Consider the following 20,535-nt stretch of genomic DNA (forward strand, 5'->3'; position numbering starts at 1 on the left):
TGACACATGCACTGTGTGTGTATGCCAGTTAGGCTCTACACCCGTTGTAACGCGGATTAATGTGCTTCATTTTAAGAAGTTATTTGGCCACTTTAGTTGTGATACAAGCCTATAGGCGTATGGGCTAGGCTACACGAAGTGTGTGACTATGATTTTAAAAAGTTGCACAAAAAAAGCATGTGCTGTTTCTTTTTTGCCTTAAGCTGGGCATCATTCACAAGTGATAATAGAACAGGGGCAGCGGGACAAAATACATGTCATTTATGCAATTAAATAGCAAATGGAGGACGCTTTTCTCGTGGTTCATTTTCATGCCGGCTAGGTAGACTATACTCTTGTTGTATAGAGAACCAACTGAGATAGTTCAATGGGACTCTCCAGTGCCAGCCGAGACAGATAAAGTGGCTAGTCCTGCTACAACGGAAACAGCTCAGGTGGACATCCCTGTCCTAACTGAGACAGCTAAAGTGGACATCCCTGTCCTGAGACAGCTCAAGTGGGCATCCCTGTCCTAACTGAGACAGCTCAAGTGGACATCCCTGTCCTAACTGACAGCTAAAGTGGACATTCCTGCTCTAACTTAGACCACTCATGTTGACACAGGCCCTCCGGCTGAGACAGAGAAGGTAGACAATCCAATTGCCTCTGAAATAGTGACGTTAGAAGAGCCAGTCGCTGTTTAAATAGAGAAAGTAGGGACACCGACCGAGGCAGAGACATCCATTGAAGTAGACACCCAACCACAGTAGCACAAAGCAAAGCTCCTTCCCCCAGTCCGGACCCTGTCCCTGACCTATCTCCTGTCCCTGTTTGTGTTGTCAACCATGTAGCTGTCATTGACCCTGTAGTTGTTGAAGATTCAGTAGCATGGCTTCTCTCACAATCCAATTTGTAAGTCGCTCTGGATAAGAGCGTCTGCTAAATGACGTAAATGTAAATGTAATCGCCACTACTGAGCCAAAAGCTGATAGAGAGAGCAGTCCTCCTCACAGTGACCCAGCAGTGCCCTCTAGTGGTGAGAAGCCTGTAACTGCCACCAGCAGACTCTAGACTTGCTGCAGCAGTAGAGACCAAAGATGTGGAGGAGCCTGTGACAGCCCCATCCATCCCCGATGATGGGGATGAGGACTTGGTTACAGATAGCGAGTCGGCCCCCATCACACATTGAGACCCCTAATGATGATGTTACAGTGGAGTCAGGAGCAGCAGCCCCCGCTAAGGAGGTCAAAGTGTCACTGAGCAGCAGAGAGGAGATTAGCGTTTCTGTGACCTCTGACCTTGCATTAGAGGTCAGTGTGAGTGAATCACCTGTCAGCATCACCACCGAGCCCCTTATAGAAGTATCAGAGGGTGGACCCTGTTCCCCCTAACCCTGTCGCTGAAGCAACATTAGGCGTTAACGGTGAAGCTAGTGTTGAAGTCACTGCATGTTCTGATTCAACCATAGCATCAGCAGCCAATGTGAATGTAGTCCCTCCACAGCCCCAGCCACCATCCCTGCTGAGCCAAAGAGGCCCTCCAGGCTGGGGAGCCCGCTGAGCCTGCCCCCAAGGCCCTGGACTGTGTGAAGGAGATCCGGGACCTGGTGGTGGAGGAGTTGGAAGTGAAGAAGATGGTGCAGCGTTACCCAGGTAGTCATGACCTATAAGAGAGTGGTAACAAAGTAAGGGGCCTGATATCATACAGGGAATAAAGGATGACAAGGGCCCATTTTTTTTATCACTGTAATTGTGAGGAGTATGGAAATGTGATAGACTATACCCGTGCTGTTGTAGAAACCGACTGAGATTACCTTCACTGTCAAAAAACAAAGTAATTTTTATACAAGCATAAAACTGTAAGTTTCCATAAAACTGGTCAAATATGAATGTATACAATTGTGTTTGTGAGAAGATCAATGTGGTGAGATCTGGGCATAACTGGATTATCAAATTTGGGACCAAGGAAAGCATCAAATTGACTATTGCAATTGTGTGGAATGAACTTCATTTGTGTCATAGATTTTTATATGTATTTTAGATGATTTGAGAACAGTTTGATATATGCCAATTTAAGTTGTTCAATATTAAATCAAGAACACTGCCGTATATTGAATCGGTCTGAGTAGCAATGGGAGGGTTCTACATATGGAGGGTTTAGGGATTTTCTGTTCTATGTACAGCTATCCCAACAAGAGATACATCCAAAGGCATCATGATTTGAGGAGCTAATGTTTTTTCCAAGTATATTATTATACTGTATACACGTAGGCCTACTGCATTGATTCCATGAAGAAGAATGAGCCATTTCCAATGGACGTGGTTGCTATGGAGACTGGTCTAGTGTCTTTATTTCTGAATGACCTTTAGCCGTGTTGAAATGTCAACACCATCCAGTGCCTGTACATAACATTTTGCACTGGCAGTTTGGGAAGGGGCTATGCATATTCACTGTATATTTAAGTTAATTGCTAGCTAAATGTAATTAATTGATTGTTTTCAGCTAGTTTTGTGCTCCATAAACTCAGCTATTAACCCTTCAGTGCAAAAGGAAGACAAACACAGTAAATGTGTTGTATTTCTTTATAGTCAAATAAAAGGGTTATTTTATTTACATAAATAACACACTGGACAGCTGGCTGGTTTTTCTAGACTTCATACAGTATTTTCTAGTTTCTCAGACTCTAAAATTGTTCATGAATAAACCAAATTATTGCCACCCTTGATAAAGACTGTATAAATTAATAATACATATACTGACCTACACTGAGTGTACAAAACATTAGGAACATCGGCTCTTTCCATGACAGACTGACCAGGTGAATCCAGGTGAAAGTTAAGATCCCTTACTGATGTCACTTGTTAAATCCACTTCAATCAGTGTATATGAAGGAGACAGGTTATAGAAGGATTTTTAAGCCTCTAGACAATTGAGACATGGATTGTGTGTGTGTGCGCCATTCAGAGGGCAAGACAAAAGATTTAAGTGTGCTTGCTCTATTTCCTCTACGGCATAAGTACCTTATGGTTGAAGACTCTTCTTTGAGTCACAAAAGTGCATTGAAATCGCATACTTTGAAGAGGTGTGTGTCCACTTGGAGACACCAGTTAGTCCTCTTACTCAAACCCTTATGTTTTTGTCTTATGTTGCACCTACCCCACATTTTCCAGGAATAGTCTTATGTTACTTAATGTATCCAGAGTATTTTCAGATTTCATTATCAACAAATGCAGTGAAAAGTACAGTAAATGTAAAATGCACATAAAATCAACAGTGTAGTGTTTGGATTGAGTCTTGTGTCAGGTGAACTGTTGTGTACTCACCTTTGGTCTAATAATTTCCCCATTATCTCCAAACTGTTCCTTTTCAATTGCTACCATGCTTATGCATTTAATATTTATTCTGTAAGAAACATTTAAATGTATCACTATAGGCCATTTCCCTCGAGTATAAATGGTTGAAATGAAATGAACTTTATTTATTTTACCTTTATTTAACTAGGCAAGTAGGTTAAGAACAAATTCTTATTTTCAATGACGGCCTAGGAACAGTGGGTTAACTGCCTTGTTCAGGGGCAGAAAGACAGATTTCTACCTTCTCAGCTCAGGGACTTGAACTTGCAACCTTTCAGTTACTAGCCCAACGCTCTAACCACTAGGCTACCCTGCCGCCCCAGTGCAGTTCTGTGTTTCATATATACTTACACACTATGAGGTTGGGATAATACTGTGAAATTATGATAATGCCCTTTTGGTGTAAGAGCTGTTTGAAAAGACCGCCTGAAATTGCTGCCTGTTTTGGTGGGATGTAGTTTTGGCATTCCATGGTGACATCACCATGCGGTAAATTAGTTAATAGATCAATAAGAAAAACCTCTGCCAATTTCCCTCCCCACTCAGACATCCCCCAGACAGTCTGAGCTAAATTCTAGCTTGAGAGCCCTTTGCAATAGTTAGATTTGTTTATTTTTGACTATTTTAATTGAAAACAATCATAGTAAGGTACTTAATTGTTATACAGTAATGATTTGATAGGGAGATTAAAATGGCTGTATCAGACCTTTAAAAAAGTTGAACGTAATATTTACATTTTTAAAGGGTGCCATTCATTTTGACACGTATCTTCTTGAGAATTGTTTTGATTATTTATTATACAAAATCTATTTCTGAGCAATTGTACACGTATAAAATATAATTTTCAAAACAATGAGCATACAATATAGCTCAGTATTTGTATTATTTATTTTATACCCTTTTCTTTGCTCATCTTTATCGAGGGTGGCAAGGACTGTACAAGGAATGGTCACATCAAACAATGTCCGTTTTCAACACTTTATTTTAAATATTGCACCACAGAAAAATGTGTTCTGATGAGCACCAGGCACAATGAAGAGACAACACAACAAATTGTTAATTTATATAAAAGAAAACAATTAAATAAACATAAATTACTGAATGTTTGTACAAAGGCAAAGAAGTAAAACGGTCAGTCTCATGAATGAGGTCACCTATAAAAAGGACTGTCACAGCATGCAGCTGTTGGACTATAAGAATAAGACTCACACTGTGCAATACCAACCAACCACCTCTACTTCGGAAATGTAATGCGTGGAAAACATCCTATGGAAACAAAGCAACGCTCATCCTGTATAAGTTAAGACTAAAGTTAAGTAAGTGTTCTTACATTATGGTACATGCTTATAGTGAACACATTTGAGATATATGCAAATATATTCCAATTAAAGCTCAAAACAAATTGCCATTTTTTTATGACCTTAACTAGAAAAAGAAAAGCGTTTGGGTAGCTTAAGATGTAATGGTAGCATTCAATAAAACAGCAACATCATCACTGCTAGAGCTTGGAATAGAGCACTTGAAGCGACTAGCTGTTAAACACACAGTCGTGTTGATACACTCATCACTACACACCTTAGCGTAGCGAGCTACACAGGAGATAGCTGTAGTCAGTCTGTGCGGTGTAGTGAACCCAATTTGACCTGGTTGATCTGGAGGCCGATTCCAGCCTAGCTGTAGAAGAACTGCTCTTCTGGCCGGAAGCCAGAAGCCGTGGCAGGGCGCTGTCCAGAGGTCACCGTCGACTGTCTGAACGTATCGATATTCATACTGAAGGGTTAGAAACACACACGTCAGCCCCACAGGAGTCGACATCACGTGAGATGGTTCTAAATACCACCACTAGGTGGCATTCTGAGACAGTGAAACATACAAGGACACAAACAAAACAAGGTAAAAGGCGTCGTAGTATAATGGAACGTTAAGTAAAAGCTCTTTAAAAACGTAATGTAATATTAAATCTGCTCTAATACAGGGTTCTGACATAACAATGAAGCTCTGTGACAGGGAACCTGTAGCTGCAGGGGTAAACAGTGGAGGCAGCCAGTGAGGCAACTACATAAAAACAGCTAAAATGTCAAAACACAGCTCCGTTAGAGACCAACAGCCAGACCTGTCTAACCGGCATGCCCTCACTCCACCCCTCCACCCAGCAACCCCAGCCTATTTGGAGGATGATAAAGGGGCTGTAGCTACAACCATACAAATCAGTTACCATGGGGATGTGAACACAGAGAAAGAAAGGCTGGACGATTTCACGGTTGGTCGTCTCTCTGCTATGACCAGCTGGTCGGACCGTTCAGCTGTGCAGTGGGGTCAGCACGACCATCTTGTTACCTCGGACTGGGCGAGTTAACCAAACAGAGTGATGGATAAACTGCACCTCGACAAACGACAGCATGTCCCCTTCTCTTGGACTCCACCCTCAATCCTTCTCTCTCTTGGTCTATACACTGTCAGTTGCTGGCTGGCCGGGCCGACATCCTATGGCTCATTAAAATACGACCTGTTTGCTTTGCCCCTGTGAGCGCCCATAATGATGTGTTGTTTTTAGCCCAAATCACTTCCAGTGATCAGTTACACACTCTGTACCCCCTCTTCCTCGTGCCCCCTCCCAACCCCTACCTCACTGGACAGGAATATGTCTTTTTCATCTCCGCTCGGCTGTCAGGGGGGGATTTGAGAGGCAGGCTAAAGGAGGCTAAGAGAAACACTGGAGAAACACCAGAGCTCTGAGTCAGACAACCTGCTTGGATAGCTTGCTGCCTCACAGCCTGCCTTGATAGCACTGTCTGACTGCCTGCCTGACCTGCCTGGATAGCTTGCCTGCCTCACAGCCTGCCTTGATAGCACTGTCTGACTGCCTCCCTCACAGCCTACCTGGAAATCCTGCCTGCCTCACTGACCATCTGTCTGACTACATCCTGGGCCTGGGAGAAAGAGAGACAGAGACACAGCGGGACCTCAGGTCAGCGCCTGCAGTCTGGTTCTGGTGGTGATGAGGAAAGGATTAACACAGTGGTATTCAAACGTCGGGGTCGCGACGGAACTGCAGCGGGGTTTGAGTAAATGTATTTATTTTTATTTTGATGAGATGAAAATGCAATGAATTGAAGGTTGATGTAAAAATCCAAATTTACAGATTTTATGGTTGTGTCATTAGATTTGGGGTGTAGTGGGGTTTTTCTTTGGGGGAAAAATGGGTTCCCAAAAAAGTTTGAATACCACTGGTTTAAAATGAGCACATTACGATAAAGAGGGTCAGTTGATCAACAATTCACTCACACACTTCCTCATACAGTAAGTAATATGAGACATGTAAATCAGCTCGTCTCTCACCTCATTCCAGGCATGCGTGTGTGTTGTGACATTTTAAGAGAGGGAGGGTTATGTTAGCAGACAAAGGGCCCTCGTTTTTCCACCCTGGTACTACAGGCCCCAGTGAACCCAGGGTGAGGTATGGGGACACATTCTACAGAGATCATAGTGCACAGGAAGAGAAGCAGGCCTTTTTCCTTTTTTTGCTCCCGACCCTCTGCTCCCTCATATGTCTGTCCCCTCCCACCTCGCCCGAGATGCTTTGATCTCTCCCCTGGCTGTCACTCCTCAAGTTACAGCTACCCACTACACAAGTGCTAAATAACCAGCTCCCCCTTCCCCCCCCTCTTTCTCCGTCTCACCTGATTGCAACGCCGTTCTGTTTTCCTTTAGTTTTACATTCCTTAACACTCTTGACTGTCAATCACTGACAGTCCTTTCAAAGCGCTCATTGATTTTCCTGTCTGCGTGTTGTGGGGGGGGTCAGAAACCCTCTAATCTCACGCTGTTGTGCACCTCTAGTGAAACCCAGACACTTCTCTTTCCACACGGGGACACGAACGGCGCCCTCGCTCAGCCTCTGTCGCCTGGCCCACTGTGGCTGCTGGGACTTATTTTAACTTTCTTTAAAATAAAGGACCCGCTCCTTCCCAACGACCCGGGACTAGAGACATTTTATATAGTTCATATGAAATAGCTCATTATGATATTTATACAAATAACAGTGATTGTATTAAACCCATTTAAAAGACCCCATTCACACCATGTTTCACACACAGTTTTAAATAAGCGCTGGAGCTGGCTTTGATTATTGTGTTAACCTGGACCACTCCAGAGTACACTGGCCAAATTAAAACACTCTTATAGATGCCAATTCCCCCAGCTTGCTCAGTATATTTAAAAGGTATCAGTTACAAAGAAATTTGGAAAAAAAGCCTCCTACTCGCTTGCTCTCTCTCTGTTCCCTTCCCTCGCTCTTTGCTATCTGTTTCTCCTTCCCTCCCTCCCCTCTCCTTCATCCATTTGAAAGCTGAAATAACTGTTGCATGGATTCAGCGCATTGTCCTGCTATCTGCTCTACACAGCAAGCCTCTCAACAGCAGTCAACACAAACATACTCCGACAGGAAAAAAACTTTCATCGCACGCAAGATGTTTGATAATAAAAAAGACAAATTACTTTAAATAAACTCCCCATTTCCTCACCTATTCATCATTTTAACAGCATATCAAATTACTTAAACTTGACATATTAGGCCTGTTTAAGACAGCAAAAATCAAAGGATAATATTTGTTTTATGATAAATATAAATAATTATTTCATTGCAGGCTGTATCTGAGCCTCAACAGTGTAGAGCAGAGAGTGTGTTTATTCTCAAAGCTCCAGTATTGCTGTTGATGGCCTTCTGGGATATTGGAGGACTGTTGACACAGCCCCTGCCCCTGGTTCAATAACAAAGATCAGCGAATACTGGAGAAGAATAACACCGTTCACCAAGAAGCAGAGACTGAGGCTGAGACTGGGATGGTTTGCTACGGGGTCATTGTCCTGCATCAGGACAGCCTGTCAGTCCCATGTGGCTCGGTAGGTAGAGCATGGGTTGTGGGTTCGATTCCCACTGGGGGACCAGCACGAAAAAGTATGAAAATGTATGCACTCACTACTGTAGGTTGCTCTGGATAACAGTGTCTGCTAAATTACTCAAATGTAAATGTTAATGCAGGAGAAAGACAACCAGCCCTGCTGTGGTTCTCCAGCCGATGGTGGGGTGGAGGGGGGAGAGGTGCAGCTCACCACCAAGAGGAGCCTCTAGGGGATGGGGATAGAGGTGCAGTCCAACCCCTGACCTACTCTGAGCTCACCTGCCTGGGAAGCCTCCAGCCTGGCCCATGTCTCCATTCTGGTAGTCTATGAAGAACTCTGGGCTGATGGTACTGTCTGCTGGGATGATCCCATCTGGGGAGAGAGACATACAACTCTTAAGTTAGAGACAAGTTTTCTATTGAGTGTCTCATCTCGCCCTCTCTCACTACCTCCCTCGCTCTCCGTACCTGCGCTGTGGAAGAGGTTGAGTCTCTCCAGTATCCCTCTCTCGCTCTTTACCCCTCTCCCACCCTCCTCCTCTTTCTCTCTGTACCTGCGCTGTAGAAGAGGTCAGGTCTTTGCCCCCCTTCCTCCTTCTCTACCTCCCTCCCTCTGTAGGGGAGCGTGGGGTAAGTTGAGCCAAAGGGGTAAGTTGAGCCACCCTTGTTTCCAGGAAACCATACAGAAAATAAATAATTTGACCAAATATTTAGGAAGAGGTCATCATTTCATGGAGTCTGTGAAGGAAAAAGTGGTAAGCAAGTTAGGTCCAAAAAACGCATTTTTACCAAGTCAAATTAATTTGTGTTAGCGGTTTCATGATGCTTGTATCTAAAGCCAAGTTGATCATATTTTTTGTTTGTATACATCAGTTGGGGTCTCTATAAGCTTCAATATAAGGTCATAAACCTGTGTGGGTTAATATAGTCAAAATGTTTGCCTTGTGTAAGTTAAGCCAATGGCCATTGGGTAAGTTGATCCAATGGTTGAGCCAATGGCAAGTTGAGCAAATTGAAGTGTTTTCTTCCCAGGCGTAATGCATGGCATTATCACTGGGATATGAGGTAACAGGACCTGGCCTATGTACGATAAGTGTTTAGAAAAAGTGTTTGTCAGGTGTTAAGCCTGTGTTAAAAGATGCTTAAAATTATTTAATGACAAAAAGCGATTGGAAATGTATTGACTTTTGTTTGGGAACTAAAGATAGACATGGTTAAAACAAGGTAGTGGTAATATTTCATTCAGTACAGAAATTTGTAGGTGGCTTAACTTCCTGTTTAAGTTGTTCCAAGAGACCACTTTTTTTGGACAAGCTATGTTTTCAAAACTGTAATGTTGACATGACTTCTGATTATTTCCAGGGACACACAGCATCCTGAAATGTATGTAGATATCTTCGTTAGAAAAAAATACTATATTTCCCTTGACTAAGTGATGCTGAATGTAAAAAAATGGCTCAACCCCACTCTCCCCTACCTGCCTCCCTCCCTCCGTACCTGCACTGTAGAAGAGGTTGAGTCTCTACTGAATGTTTCTGCTTCCCTCTCTCCTTCTCTACCTCCCTCCGTACCTGCACTGTAGAAGAGGTCACGTCTCTCTAGAATGTCTCCGTTGTGCATGAAAGGTTCCCCATCGTCTCCGTACATGAATGGTTCTCCGTCGTCTCCCATGGCTCTGTTGTCCACCATCTCTAACCACTGGGAGTTGTGCCAGCGGAACTTCTCACTCTGGATCTTCCTCCCCCACTCTTCATCATACTCCTACAGCAGGGAGAGAGAGAGAGCGACAGAGCGCGCGAGAGAGAGCGACAGAGCGCGAGAGAGAGAGCGACAGAGCGCGAGAGAGAGAGCGACAGAGCGCGAGAGAGAGCGACAGAGCGCGAGAGAGGAGTATGGGTTACTGGAGGTTCACACACACAGATAAAAACAGACCGAATCATACACATGAATACAAGCACACAGGCAGGCATGCACACACACACTGAAAGCACTATAATGGAAATCCACCATCTTCAATTGATTGAATCCCAGCCTTAGTAGCAAACAGATACACTCTGTGTAAACGGAGAGAGAATCCACCGAACTGGAAGTGTAATTGGCTGTAGAAGAGTGGCTGGCAGGGAGTCAGCTAAGGCTGGGGGACCAGCCGGACCACTGACCGCCATATTGGTCCATCTCAGCAGGGAGGGCCAGATCCTCCACAGACTACTAGGGCATCCCACAATGCACTGCTCTGTGTGCCTGCACCCTACTGATGCTGTTACTAATAAAAACCTGGCGTGGTGAGATGGATGGGACTGCGATGGGGCTGTGTGAGTGTGTGTAGAGCTTGGCCGAGGAAGGCTGAGGAGGAACACAGATTCTGTTTTCCTTTCTCTGCGTGGGCCATTTGGGAGAAAGACCCTCTTTGAGCCGCTGTGCTCCACTCGGCCAAGCCCTGCAAATTAATCATCCAGACGCAAAGCAGAGCCCCCTGGGCACTGACAGCCACCCAAGGCCCAGGCCTCAAACGGGACCATTGTCACATCGCAGGGCCGCTCTCCGTCCCCAAAGTGGCAGTGACACTTTTTGTCAAGCTGCAGATTTATCACGTCTAAAGCGGCTTAATGACTACACGGCTGACTTCCCCTGGACCATTAGTCTGTAGTAAGGGTTTTATATGAAGCTTAATCCATCATAACGAGAGAGCTGAGCTAATGACGTCTCAGAGGCAAGGAGCCAGCCGATATAAAACAGTACTCATGGCATTTCCAATGTTCCTCCTCAGAGAAAACCCGAATCTAAGAAATATCCTCGTGAATTACCCTTCTGTCTGACTTAGTAGAACCATCTAAACGTAGGTTTTTCTTTCTCTGTGGGATGTGTGTGTGGACACAATGATCAAAAGGGAAATATTCAAGAACGTACAATAAGGTAGCCTGCAGCTCTGCTAAGGTAGGCTGCAGCTCTGAAGACGAATGATTGTGTGTGTGTGTGTGTGTGTGTGTGTGTAGGGTCTGCTTTTTCACTCACGTACCGCGTCCTGCTACGACACTCTCCAGAGCCTGTCCTGGTCTTTCATGTGGTTCACGTCTTAATAGTTCTCACTGATAATTTCAATGAAACACTTCCTCTCCCCCCACTACTAGCTCCACAACCCGGCTGTAATCTATAGCTAATTACACTGATCTCAGGCCTGTGACAGATCACACCATGACTGGGACATAACCACACAGGAATTGAATGTACCAGTCCTTTCAATCTAAATGTTACAATTAGAGAGATAAGTAATGCATCTTTGTAAGTACATTGTTGATTATGCCATTATCTGGAGTTTTTCCTGGCTAGAACAGTTTTTCCGGGCCTGCATTAAACAGGGATGGATCAGGACAACATAGAGAATCTGGAAAACCAGAATTCTGGCCAGTTTCAGTTAGAAATGAATGGGAAGAAAATGTCAGAATAACCATACTTATGTTCTAAATAGTAGGCTTCTTGAGTATGCGAAAATATGTTTTATATTGTGTGAAATTTCAAAAATGTAGCATGCTTTAAATGCCAGGATTACAGTTGAAGTTGGAAGTTTACATACTCTTCCAAAATGGACAATGACCCCAAGCATACTTCCAAAGTTGTGGCAAAATGGCTTAAGGACAACCAAGTCAAGGTATTGGAGCGGCCATCACAAAGCCCTGACCTCAATCCTATAGAAAATTTGTGGGCAGAGCTGAAAAAGTGTGTGCGAGCAAGGAGGGCCTACAAACCTGACTCAGTTACACCAGCTCTGTCAGGAGGATTGGGCCAACATTCACCCAACGTATTGTGGGAAGCTTGTGGAAGGCTACCCGAAACATTTGACCTAAGTTAAACATTTTAAAAGGCAATGCTACCAAATACTAACTGAGTGTATGTAAACTTCTGACCCATTGGGAATATTATGAAATAAATAAAAGCTGAAATAAATAATTCTCTCTAGTATATTTCTGACATTTCACATTCTTAAAATAAAGTGGTGATCCTAACTGACCTAAGACAGGGAATTTTTACTAGGATTAAATGTCAGGAATTGTGAAAAACTGAGTTTAAATATATTTGGCTAAAGTGTATGTAAACTTCCGACTTCAACTGTACATACTCATTTCGGCTTTTCATCTCTTAAAATTCACTGCACACTATTGTGGCAGAGAAATGTCTTTTGACACGTGTGTTTGACAACAGCTGATAATCAGAATCAGGAAAGTGTTCTACAAGAATTAACAAAATGGCGGAGAACAAGCACAATTGCTTACTGCATACGTTTTTACTACACAGATACTTACAGCGATGATGTCCAGTGTGTTGTCACAGACTTTGCGTATCTCTGCGTTCTTGTCATGCATCAGGTCAATGAGGTAGGCGGGAGCCTCTGGAGAGAGTGAGTCAAGGAGAGGACAACAGAGAAAGGGAGGGATGCATTCTACACTTTTTGGGGGGGATCATTTTGCTGTTCCTTCTACTCAAACAGATCATTCAATAGTGTCTCTTTAATCAAGATCACAGTTACGGTATGGTATTTGAGGGAGAAAGAAACGAGAGAGAGGAAATACTGCTTTTGCTCTTTAATTTATAGGAAGCAGACATGAGACAGTTGCCCTGTGGCCAAACGAACAACTATTACATTTCCTGTGATGAGAGAGAGATATGGTAAAGCAGAATAACTCGCCCAAAGCAGACCACTTGGTAGAGATCCCTCTGTAATATTCTCCATAAAATTAAAACATTTATCAAATACAGTATTACTGCAAGCTATTTGTAATTGTATGCCTGTCACCTCAGATCACGACTGTGCAGTGTGGAGCACTGATGTCATGGATGGGGTAACTGAGCTTGCCGTGGAAACACACATTGAAAGAAGCAGATGGGATATAGGGTGATACTATTGGTTACCATGGTAACATAACAACAGGGTAACATAACCTAACGACAGGGTAAATAAATAAGGACTACATCGAAAGCCATTTAGGAAGATATTTGAGGGTTATTTGGGCTGTAATTCTGAGGTCTATATCGAGGTAAATGTAGATATATTGTGGCATATTGAGGTAAACCGGAGTATACTGCAGTAAACGAGGCCATATTGAGGTAAACTGAGATAATTGAGGTAAACAGGGATATTTTGAGGTAAATTGAGATGTACAGTATATTGGGATAAACTGGGATAAATTGATGTAAAATTACAGTAGATATATTGATGCATCCTGAGGTATATACAGTTGAAGTCGGAAGTTTACATACACCTTAGCCAAATACTTTTACCCTCAGTTTTTCACAATTCCTGACATTTAATCCTAGTAAAAATTCCCTATCTTACGTCAGTTAGGATCCTCACTTTATTTTAAAAATGTGTAATGTCAGAATAATAGTAGAGAGAATGACTTATTTCAGCTTTTTGTTCTTTCATCACATTCCCAGTGGGTCAGAAGTTCACATACACTCAAATTAGTATTTGGTAGCATTGCCTTTAAATTGTTTAACTTGGGTCAAACGTTTTGGGTAGCCTTCCACAAGCTTCCCACAATACGTTGGGTGAATTTTGGCCCATTCCTCCTGACAGAGCTGGTGTAACTGAGTCAGGTTTGTAGGCATCCTTGCTCGCACACACTTTTTTAGTTCTGCCCACACATTTTCTATGGGATTGAGGTCAGGGCCTTGTGATGGCCACTCCAATACCTTGACTTTGTTGTCCTTAAGCCATTTTGCCACAACTTTGGAAGTATGCTTGGGGGTCATTGTACATTTGGAAGGCCCATTTGCGACCAAGCTTTAACTTCCTGACTGATGTCTTGAGATGTTGCTTCAATATATCCACATCATTTTCCTTGCCTCATGATGCCATCTATTTTGTGAAGTGCACCAGTCCCTCCTGCAGCAAACCACCCCCACAACATGATGCTGCCACCCCTGTGCTTCACGGTTGGGATGGTGCTCTTTCTCTTGCAAGCCTCCCCATTTTTCCTCCAAACATAACGATGGTCATTATGGCCAAACAGTTCTATATTTGTTTCATCAGACCAGAGGACATTTCTCCAAAAAGTACGATCTTTGTCCCCATGTGCAGTTGCAAACTGTAGTCTGGCTTTTTTTAATGGTGGTTTTGGAGCAGTGGCTTCTTCCTTGCTGAGCGACCTTTCAGGTTATGTCAATATAGGACTCGTTTTACTGTGGATATAGATACTTTTATACCCGTTTCCTCCAGCATCTTCATAAGGTCCTTTGTTGTTGTTCTGGGATTGATTTGCACTTTTCGCACCAAAGTACGTTTATCTCTAGGAGACAGAACGCGTCTGCTTCCTGAGCGGTATGACGCCTGCGTGGTCCCATGGTGTTTATACTTGCGTACTATTGTTTGTACAGATGAACATGGTACCTTCAGGCGTTTGGAAATTGCTCCCAAGGCTGAACCAGACTTGTGGAGATCTGCAATTATTTTTCTGAGGTCTTGGCTGATTTCTTTTGATTTTACCATGATGTCAAACAAAGGCACTGAGTTTGAAGGTAGGCCTTGAAATACATCCACAGGTACACCTCCAATTGAATGTCAATTATCCTATCAGAAGCTTCTAAAGCCATGACATCATTTTCTGGAGTTTTCCAAGCTGTTTAAAGACAGTCAACTTAGTGTATTTAAACTTCTGACCCACTGGAATTGTGATACAATGAATTATAAGTGAAATAATCTGTCTGTAAACAATTGTTGGAAAAATAACTTGTGTCATGGACAAAGTAGATGTCCTAACCGACTTGCCAAAACTATAGTTTGTTAACAAGAAATTTGTGGAGTGGTTGAAAAACGAGTTTTAAAGACTCCAACCTAAGTGTATGTAAACTTCCGACTTCAACTGTATTGAGGTTTATTGTTGTAAGAGGGAGGATACGGGTGTCCTTGATGATGACATCCCTGGTGGCTTGGTGGAACACCATCTTGTAGAAAACATAGACGATCTGACACACAAACTCATCATCCTCCTGTTGGGCTACAGGCAGAGAGAGGTGAAACAGACGATCTGACACACAAACTCATTGTCCACCTGTTGGGCTTACATACACAGAAATACTGTATGTACATACAATCCCTCAACCAGCAAGCTAATACAAGTCGATGTACTGTATGTTGTTTCATACATTTCACTCCATTTCATCATTACTCCTCATATTGTAGCTCACATAGCATGTCAGTTTGATCATAACTTGCTGGCATTTTAGTAGGATAACCCTCCTTCTAGCATGTGCAGGCCTGGGCCTTATCTACTACCTACCATTGAGCAGCTCGATGAGGGCAGATATAATGCCAGACTTGGCCATCATGGCAGCACAGGAGCCGTCCATGGACACCGTCCCTATCATGATTACCACCTCTAGGATCAGGTCATCCTCTGCCGAGCCTGGTGGGTTGGGGGGCAGAGGTCAGGGGACACAGAGATTAAAGCTGAGAAGGGAAAAGTCACTGTGTGTGTGTGAGATCGCTGACATCATTCAATGATGTAGGATCAGTCAGTGAAACTGATAGAGTGATGAAGGTTATGGGTTAGGGGTTGGAGAAAGCCATGGGATAGAATTTGTTCAAATTGAAAACTTGTGGAATGTCCGTACAGTATTTGCTTGTCTCAAGTTCTTCAGGCTGAATGCACCTGTAAGTTGCAGCACCAGTCGTCCTTCCCCCCTTTTCTCGCTCTCCCTCCCTTACTACCTGGTTTGAGGCGGTCTTTGAGACCTACCTGGTTTGAGGTCTTTTTTTTAAACCTTCATTTAACTAGGAAAGTCAGTTAAGAACAAATTCTTATTTTCAATGACGGCCTAGGAACAGTGGGTTAAAAACCTCTTACATCTAGACGTTCCGCTAGCGGAACACCTGCTCCAATATCCAATGATAGGCGTGGCGCGAAATACAAACTCCTCGAAAATCCAAAAACTTCCATTTTTCAAACATATGACTATTTTACACCATTTTAAAGACAAGACTCTCCTTTATCTAACCACACTGTCCGATTTCAAAAAGGATTTACAGCGAAAGCAAAACATTAGATTGTCAGCAGAGTACCCAGCCAGAAATAATCAGACACCCATTTTTCAAGCTAGCATATAATGTCACTAAAAACAAAACCACAGCTAAATGCAGCACTAACCTTTGATCTTCATCAGATGACACTCCTAGGACATTATGTTATACAATACATGCATGTTTTGTTCAATCAAGTTCATATTTATATCAAAAACCAGCTTTTTACATTAGCATGTGACGTTCAGAACTAGCATTCCCACCGAACACTTCCGGTGAATTTACTAAATTACTCACGATAAACGTTCACAAAAAACATAACAATTATTTTAAGAATTATAGATACAGAACTCCTTTATGCAATCGCGGTGTCCGATTTTGAAATAGCTTTTCGGTGAAAGCACATTTTGCAATATTCTGAGTAGATAGCTCGCCATCACGGGCTAGCTATTTTGACACCCACCAAGTTTGGTACTCACCAAACTCAGATTTACTATAAGAAAAATTGGATTACCTTTGCTGTTCTTCGTCAGAATGCACTCCCAGGACTTCTACTTCAATAACAAATGTTGGTTTGGTTCCAAATAATCCATAGTTATATCCAAATAGCGGCGTTTTGTTGTGCGTTCAAGACACTATCCGAAGGGTAACGAAGGGTGACGCGCCCGGCGCGTTTCGTGACAAAAAATGTCAAAATATTCCATTACCGTACTTCGAAGCATGTCAAACGCTGTTTAAAATCTATTTTTATGCGATTTTTCTCATAAAAAAGCGATAATATTCCGACCGGGAGTCGTTGTTTTCGTTCAAAGACTGAAAATGAAAACATGGAGTCGTCTCGTGCACGCGCGCGCCAGTCTCATTGTTCTCAGATCGACCACTTACCAAACGCGCTACTCTTTTTCAGCCATGGCCTGCAAAGTCATCATTCAACGTTCTGGCGCCTTCTGAGAGCCTATGGGAGCGTTAGAAAATGTCACGTTACAGCAGAGATCCCCTGTTTTGGATAGAGATGATCAAGAAGGCCAAGAAATGGTCAGAGAGGGCGCTTCCTGTTTGGAATCTTCTCAGGTTTTGGCCTGCCAAATGAGTTCTGTTATACTCACAGACACCATTCAAACAGTTTTAGAAACTTTGGAGTGTTTTCTATCCAAAGCTAATAATTATATGCATATTCTAGTTTCTGGGCAGGAGTAATAATCAGATTAAATCGGGTACGTTTTTTATCCGGCCGTGAAAATGCTGCCCCCTATCCATAACAAGTTAACTGTCTTGTTCAGGGGCAGAATGACAGATTTTTACCTCGTCAACTTGGGGATTCGATCTTGCAACCTTTCAGTTACTAGTCCAACGCTCTAACCACTAGGCTACCTACCGCCCCACCAATGCCCCCTTTGAGGCGGTTTCTAAGCCTACCTGGTTTGAGGCGGTTTCTAAGCCTACCTGGTTTGAGGCGGTTTCTAAGCCTACCTGGTTTGAGGCGGTCTTTGAGGAAGGGCACCAGGTTGTACTCCTTCAGCACCAGTTCCCAGTCCAGGTCAGGGATGGTGAGGTTAGCCAGGGTCCCCAGACACTCAATCACATACTCTTCCCTCTCCTCCACTCCCGTCTGAGCAGCCAAGTCACCTACGTAGTCCTGAGGGGGGATCAGAGGGAGGTCAGTTACCATAGAGACAGAGGTAAGGGTCCAACACCACAATGTTCTGTTCCAATAGAGCAGAGGTTCCCAAACATTTTTGGTCCACGACCCCATTTTGATATAAAACTCTCACGAACCCAACCATGTGAAAAATGATGGAATTAACAGCCAATGTTTACTTTTTTTAAAATTGGGGCTTTGACAGTAAATTGCAAATTAGTCTGACATCATTTATCTTATCTCACCACCACTAATGAGATAGGTGTGCTTGATGCATGTTGCGTCAGAGCTTCTCAAAGTCAGGGTCCGTGGTCGACAGTGTGCATCTCATCTATCCAGTCACATCCAACCTGGATCGATATTTGTTTTTAATGCAGACGAGAGCACTGAATAAGTATACCATGAGTTTTAATGCTCGGAGGGAGACGGAACAGTATTCCCTTTTGAGTTATGAACCAAAATTCCTTCATTGTGACCCATGAATGCGTTGTCTGCAGCATTCGGTCACTTGACACCTCGATCAGCTGTTCGATTTCCCTTACCGGCATGTCAACTGAGCCAAGATAACAGTCTAACAGATTTTGCTGATTCGGTCACTCATCTGAATATTTTTTGTGTATTTCCCCTGCATGCTTGCGTTCATTTTCCCAAATATGTCTGTTAAATAGGCAAGGAGACATTTTCTTTTCATTACTCAGAAAGTCAACAAAGTCTGTTTTTTTTACATCCATTGACAACAGTTCCTCTCTCAATTTGAAAAATCTTTCCAACACTCCCCCTCGATAACCACCAAGCCTGGATGTGAAATATAACATTGTCATGCTCTGACCCCATATCGCCACATAGTTTTGTGTACAGGCATGCGCAATGTAGTTTGCAATCGAAGTTACCTGCCGCATATCTCCGAGTTCTGTGCTCAGCTTTTTTACCACCAGTTGCTCTCGGTGGATCATACAATGCGTCCATACGGCAGAGGGAGCAACCTCAGTTGCCAGTGAAACACATTCATAACTAGAGTGTAGAGGCCTGCCCATCGTCCCATCTGTGCAAAAGCCCACCATTTGATCCCATATCAATATAGCCACAACATCGCCTGTGCCGTTTCACGCTTGGGAATTGTGAGGCAGAACAATATGTCCTCGTGAATATCATCTCCCAACATGTAGCGAACAAAAATCAATGCATCTCGGCCCTCACAGCTAACAAGTTTTTGAGTCGTTCAGTCAGTTTCCTCTTGATTGCTAGTTATAGCATCAATTCTTAGTTGCACAGTGTTATCTGACAAAGGTATTGATGTGAGCTTCTGTGCATTAGCCTCCACACACATTGTTCTCACCATATCAATTGTGTCCAGTAATATCAAAGGTTCTGCAATAGCTTGTGGTTTCATAGCGTAGGTGGCTTAGCCATTCACTGTGGGAATGATTAACCTCTATGGGCTAGGTTGCGTCCCACCTACTCAACAGCTAGTGTATTCCCGTGGCGCGATATTCAAATACCTCAAAAATGCAAAAACTTCAATTTTTCAAACATATGACTATTTTACACCATTTTAAAGACAAGACTCTCGTTAATCTAACCACACTGTCCGATTTCAAAAAGGCTTTACAACGAAAGCAAAACATTAGATTATGTCAGCAGAGTACCCAGCCAGAAATAATCAGACACCCATTTTTCAAGCTAGCATATAATGTCACATAAACCCAAACCACAGCTAAATGCAGCACTAACCTTTGATGATCTTCATCAGATGACAACCCTAGGACATTATGTTATACAATACATGCATGTTTTGTTCAATCAAGTTCATATTTATATCAAAAACCAGCTTTTTACATTAGCATGTGACTAGCATGTGACTAGCATTCCGACCGAACACTGCCGGTGAATTTACTAAATTACTCACGATAAACGTTCACAAAAAACATAACAATTAATTTAAGAATTATAGATACAGAACTCCTCTATGCACTCGATATGTCCGATTTTAAAATAGCTTTTCGGTGAAAGCACATTTTGCAATATTCTCAGTAGATAGCCCGGCATCACAGGGTTAGCTATTTAGACACCCAGCAAGTTTAGCACTCACCAAACTCAGATTTACTATAAGAAAAATGTTCTTACCTTTGCTGTTCTTCGTCAGAATGCACTCCCAGGACTTCTACTTCAATAACAAATGTTGGTTTGGTCCCAAATAATCCATTGTTATATCCAAATAGCGGCGTTTTGTTCGTGTGTTCAAGACACTCTCCGAAAGGGTAAATAAGGGTGACGAGCATGGCGCATTTCGTGACAAATAAATTCTAAATATTCCATTACCGTACTTCGAAGCATGTCAACCGCTGTTTAAAATCAATTTTATGCCATTTTTCTCGTAAAAAAGCGATAATATTCCGACCGGGAAAGCGTGTATACGTACAAAGAGAGAGAAAATAAAAACATCTCGTGCCCTCGTGCACGAGCCTTGAGCCTCAGAGTACTCTGACCAGCCACTATCCAAACGTGATAATGTGTTTCAGCCTGGGGCTGCCTCGATATCATTCAGCTTTTTCCCGGGCTCTGAGAGCCTATGGGAGCCGTAGGAAGTGTCACGTTACAGCAAAGAGCCTCAGTCTTCAATAAAAAGAGCCAAGATGAACAACAACTTGT

At 43.0% G+C, this 20,535-nt stretch overlaps 2 protein-coding genes across 7 annotated transcripts in view; one reads left to right on the forward strand and one right to left on the reverse strand.

The window, feature by feature from the left end:
- The window catches only part of LOC106584005 (protein Niban 1), a 46,234-nt gene extending 43,921 nt beyond the window's left edge, over positions 1-2,313 (forward strand). For 3 of the 4 annotated variants that reach the window (XM_014168734.2, XM_014168737.2, XM_045706444.1), the window contains one exon: positions 1,483-2,313. In XM_014168734.2, the coding sequence (XP_014024209.1) occupies positions 1,483-1,539 (57 nt within the window). In that variant the 3' untranslated portion in view covers positions 1,540-2,313. Of the gene's footprint in view, positions 1-1,471 lie in introns of all 4 variants that reach the window. The other variant, XM_014168735.2, reaches the window with a different exon arrangement.
- Positions 2,314-4,296: 1,983 nt separating this feature from the next.
- Positions 4,297-20,535, reverse strand: part of LOC106584006 (kinesin-associated protein 3) — a 45,071-nt gene continuing 28,832 nt past the window's right edge. The window contains exons 14-21 of one of the 3 annotated variants that reach the window (XM_014168740.2): positions 17,718-17,883; positions 15,508-15,633; positions 15,127-15,225; positions 12,532-12,617; positions 9,805-9,994; positions 8,513-8,606; positions 6,213-6,262; positions 4,297-5,102 (exon numbers count right to left, since the gene is read on the reverse strand). In XM_014168740.2, coding sequence (XP_014024215.1) covers positions 6,250-6,262; positions 8,513-8,606; positions 9,805-9,994; positions 12,532-12,617; positions 15,127-15,225; positions 15,508-15,633; positions 17,718-17,883 — 774 coding nt within the window. In that variant the 3' untranslated portion in view covers positions 4,297-5,102; positions 6,213-6,249. The remainder of the gene's footprint in view (positions 5,103-6,212; positions 6,263-8,512; positions 8,607-9,804; positions 9,995-12,531; positions 12,618-15,126; positions 15,226-15,507; positions 15,634-17,717; positions 17,884-20,535) is intronic. The other 2 variants (XM_014168741.2, XM_014168738.2) reach the window with 2 other exon arrangements.

The sequence above is a fragment of the Salmo salar genome, chromosome ssa23 (assembly GCF_905237065.1).
Source record: "Salmo salar chromosome ssa23, Ssal_v3.1, whole genome shotgun sequence".
NCBI classification, from domain to species: domain Eukaryota; kingdom Metazoa; phylum Chordata; class Actinopteri; order Salmoniformes; family Salmonidae; genus Salmo; species Salmo salar.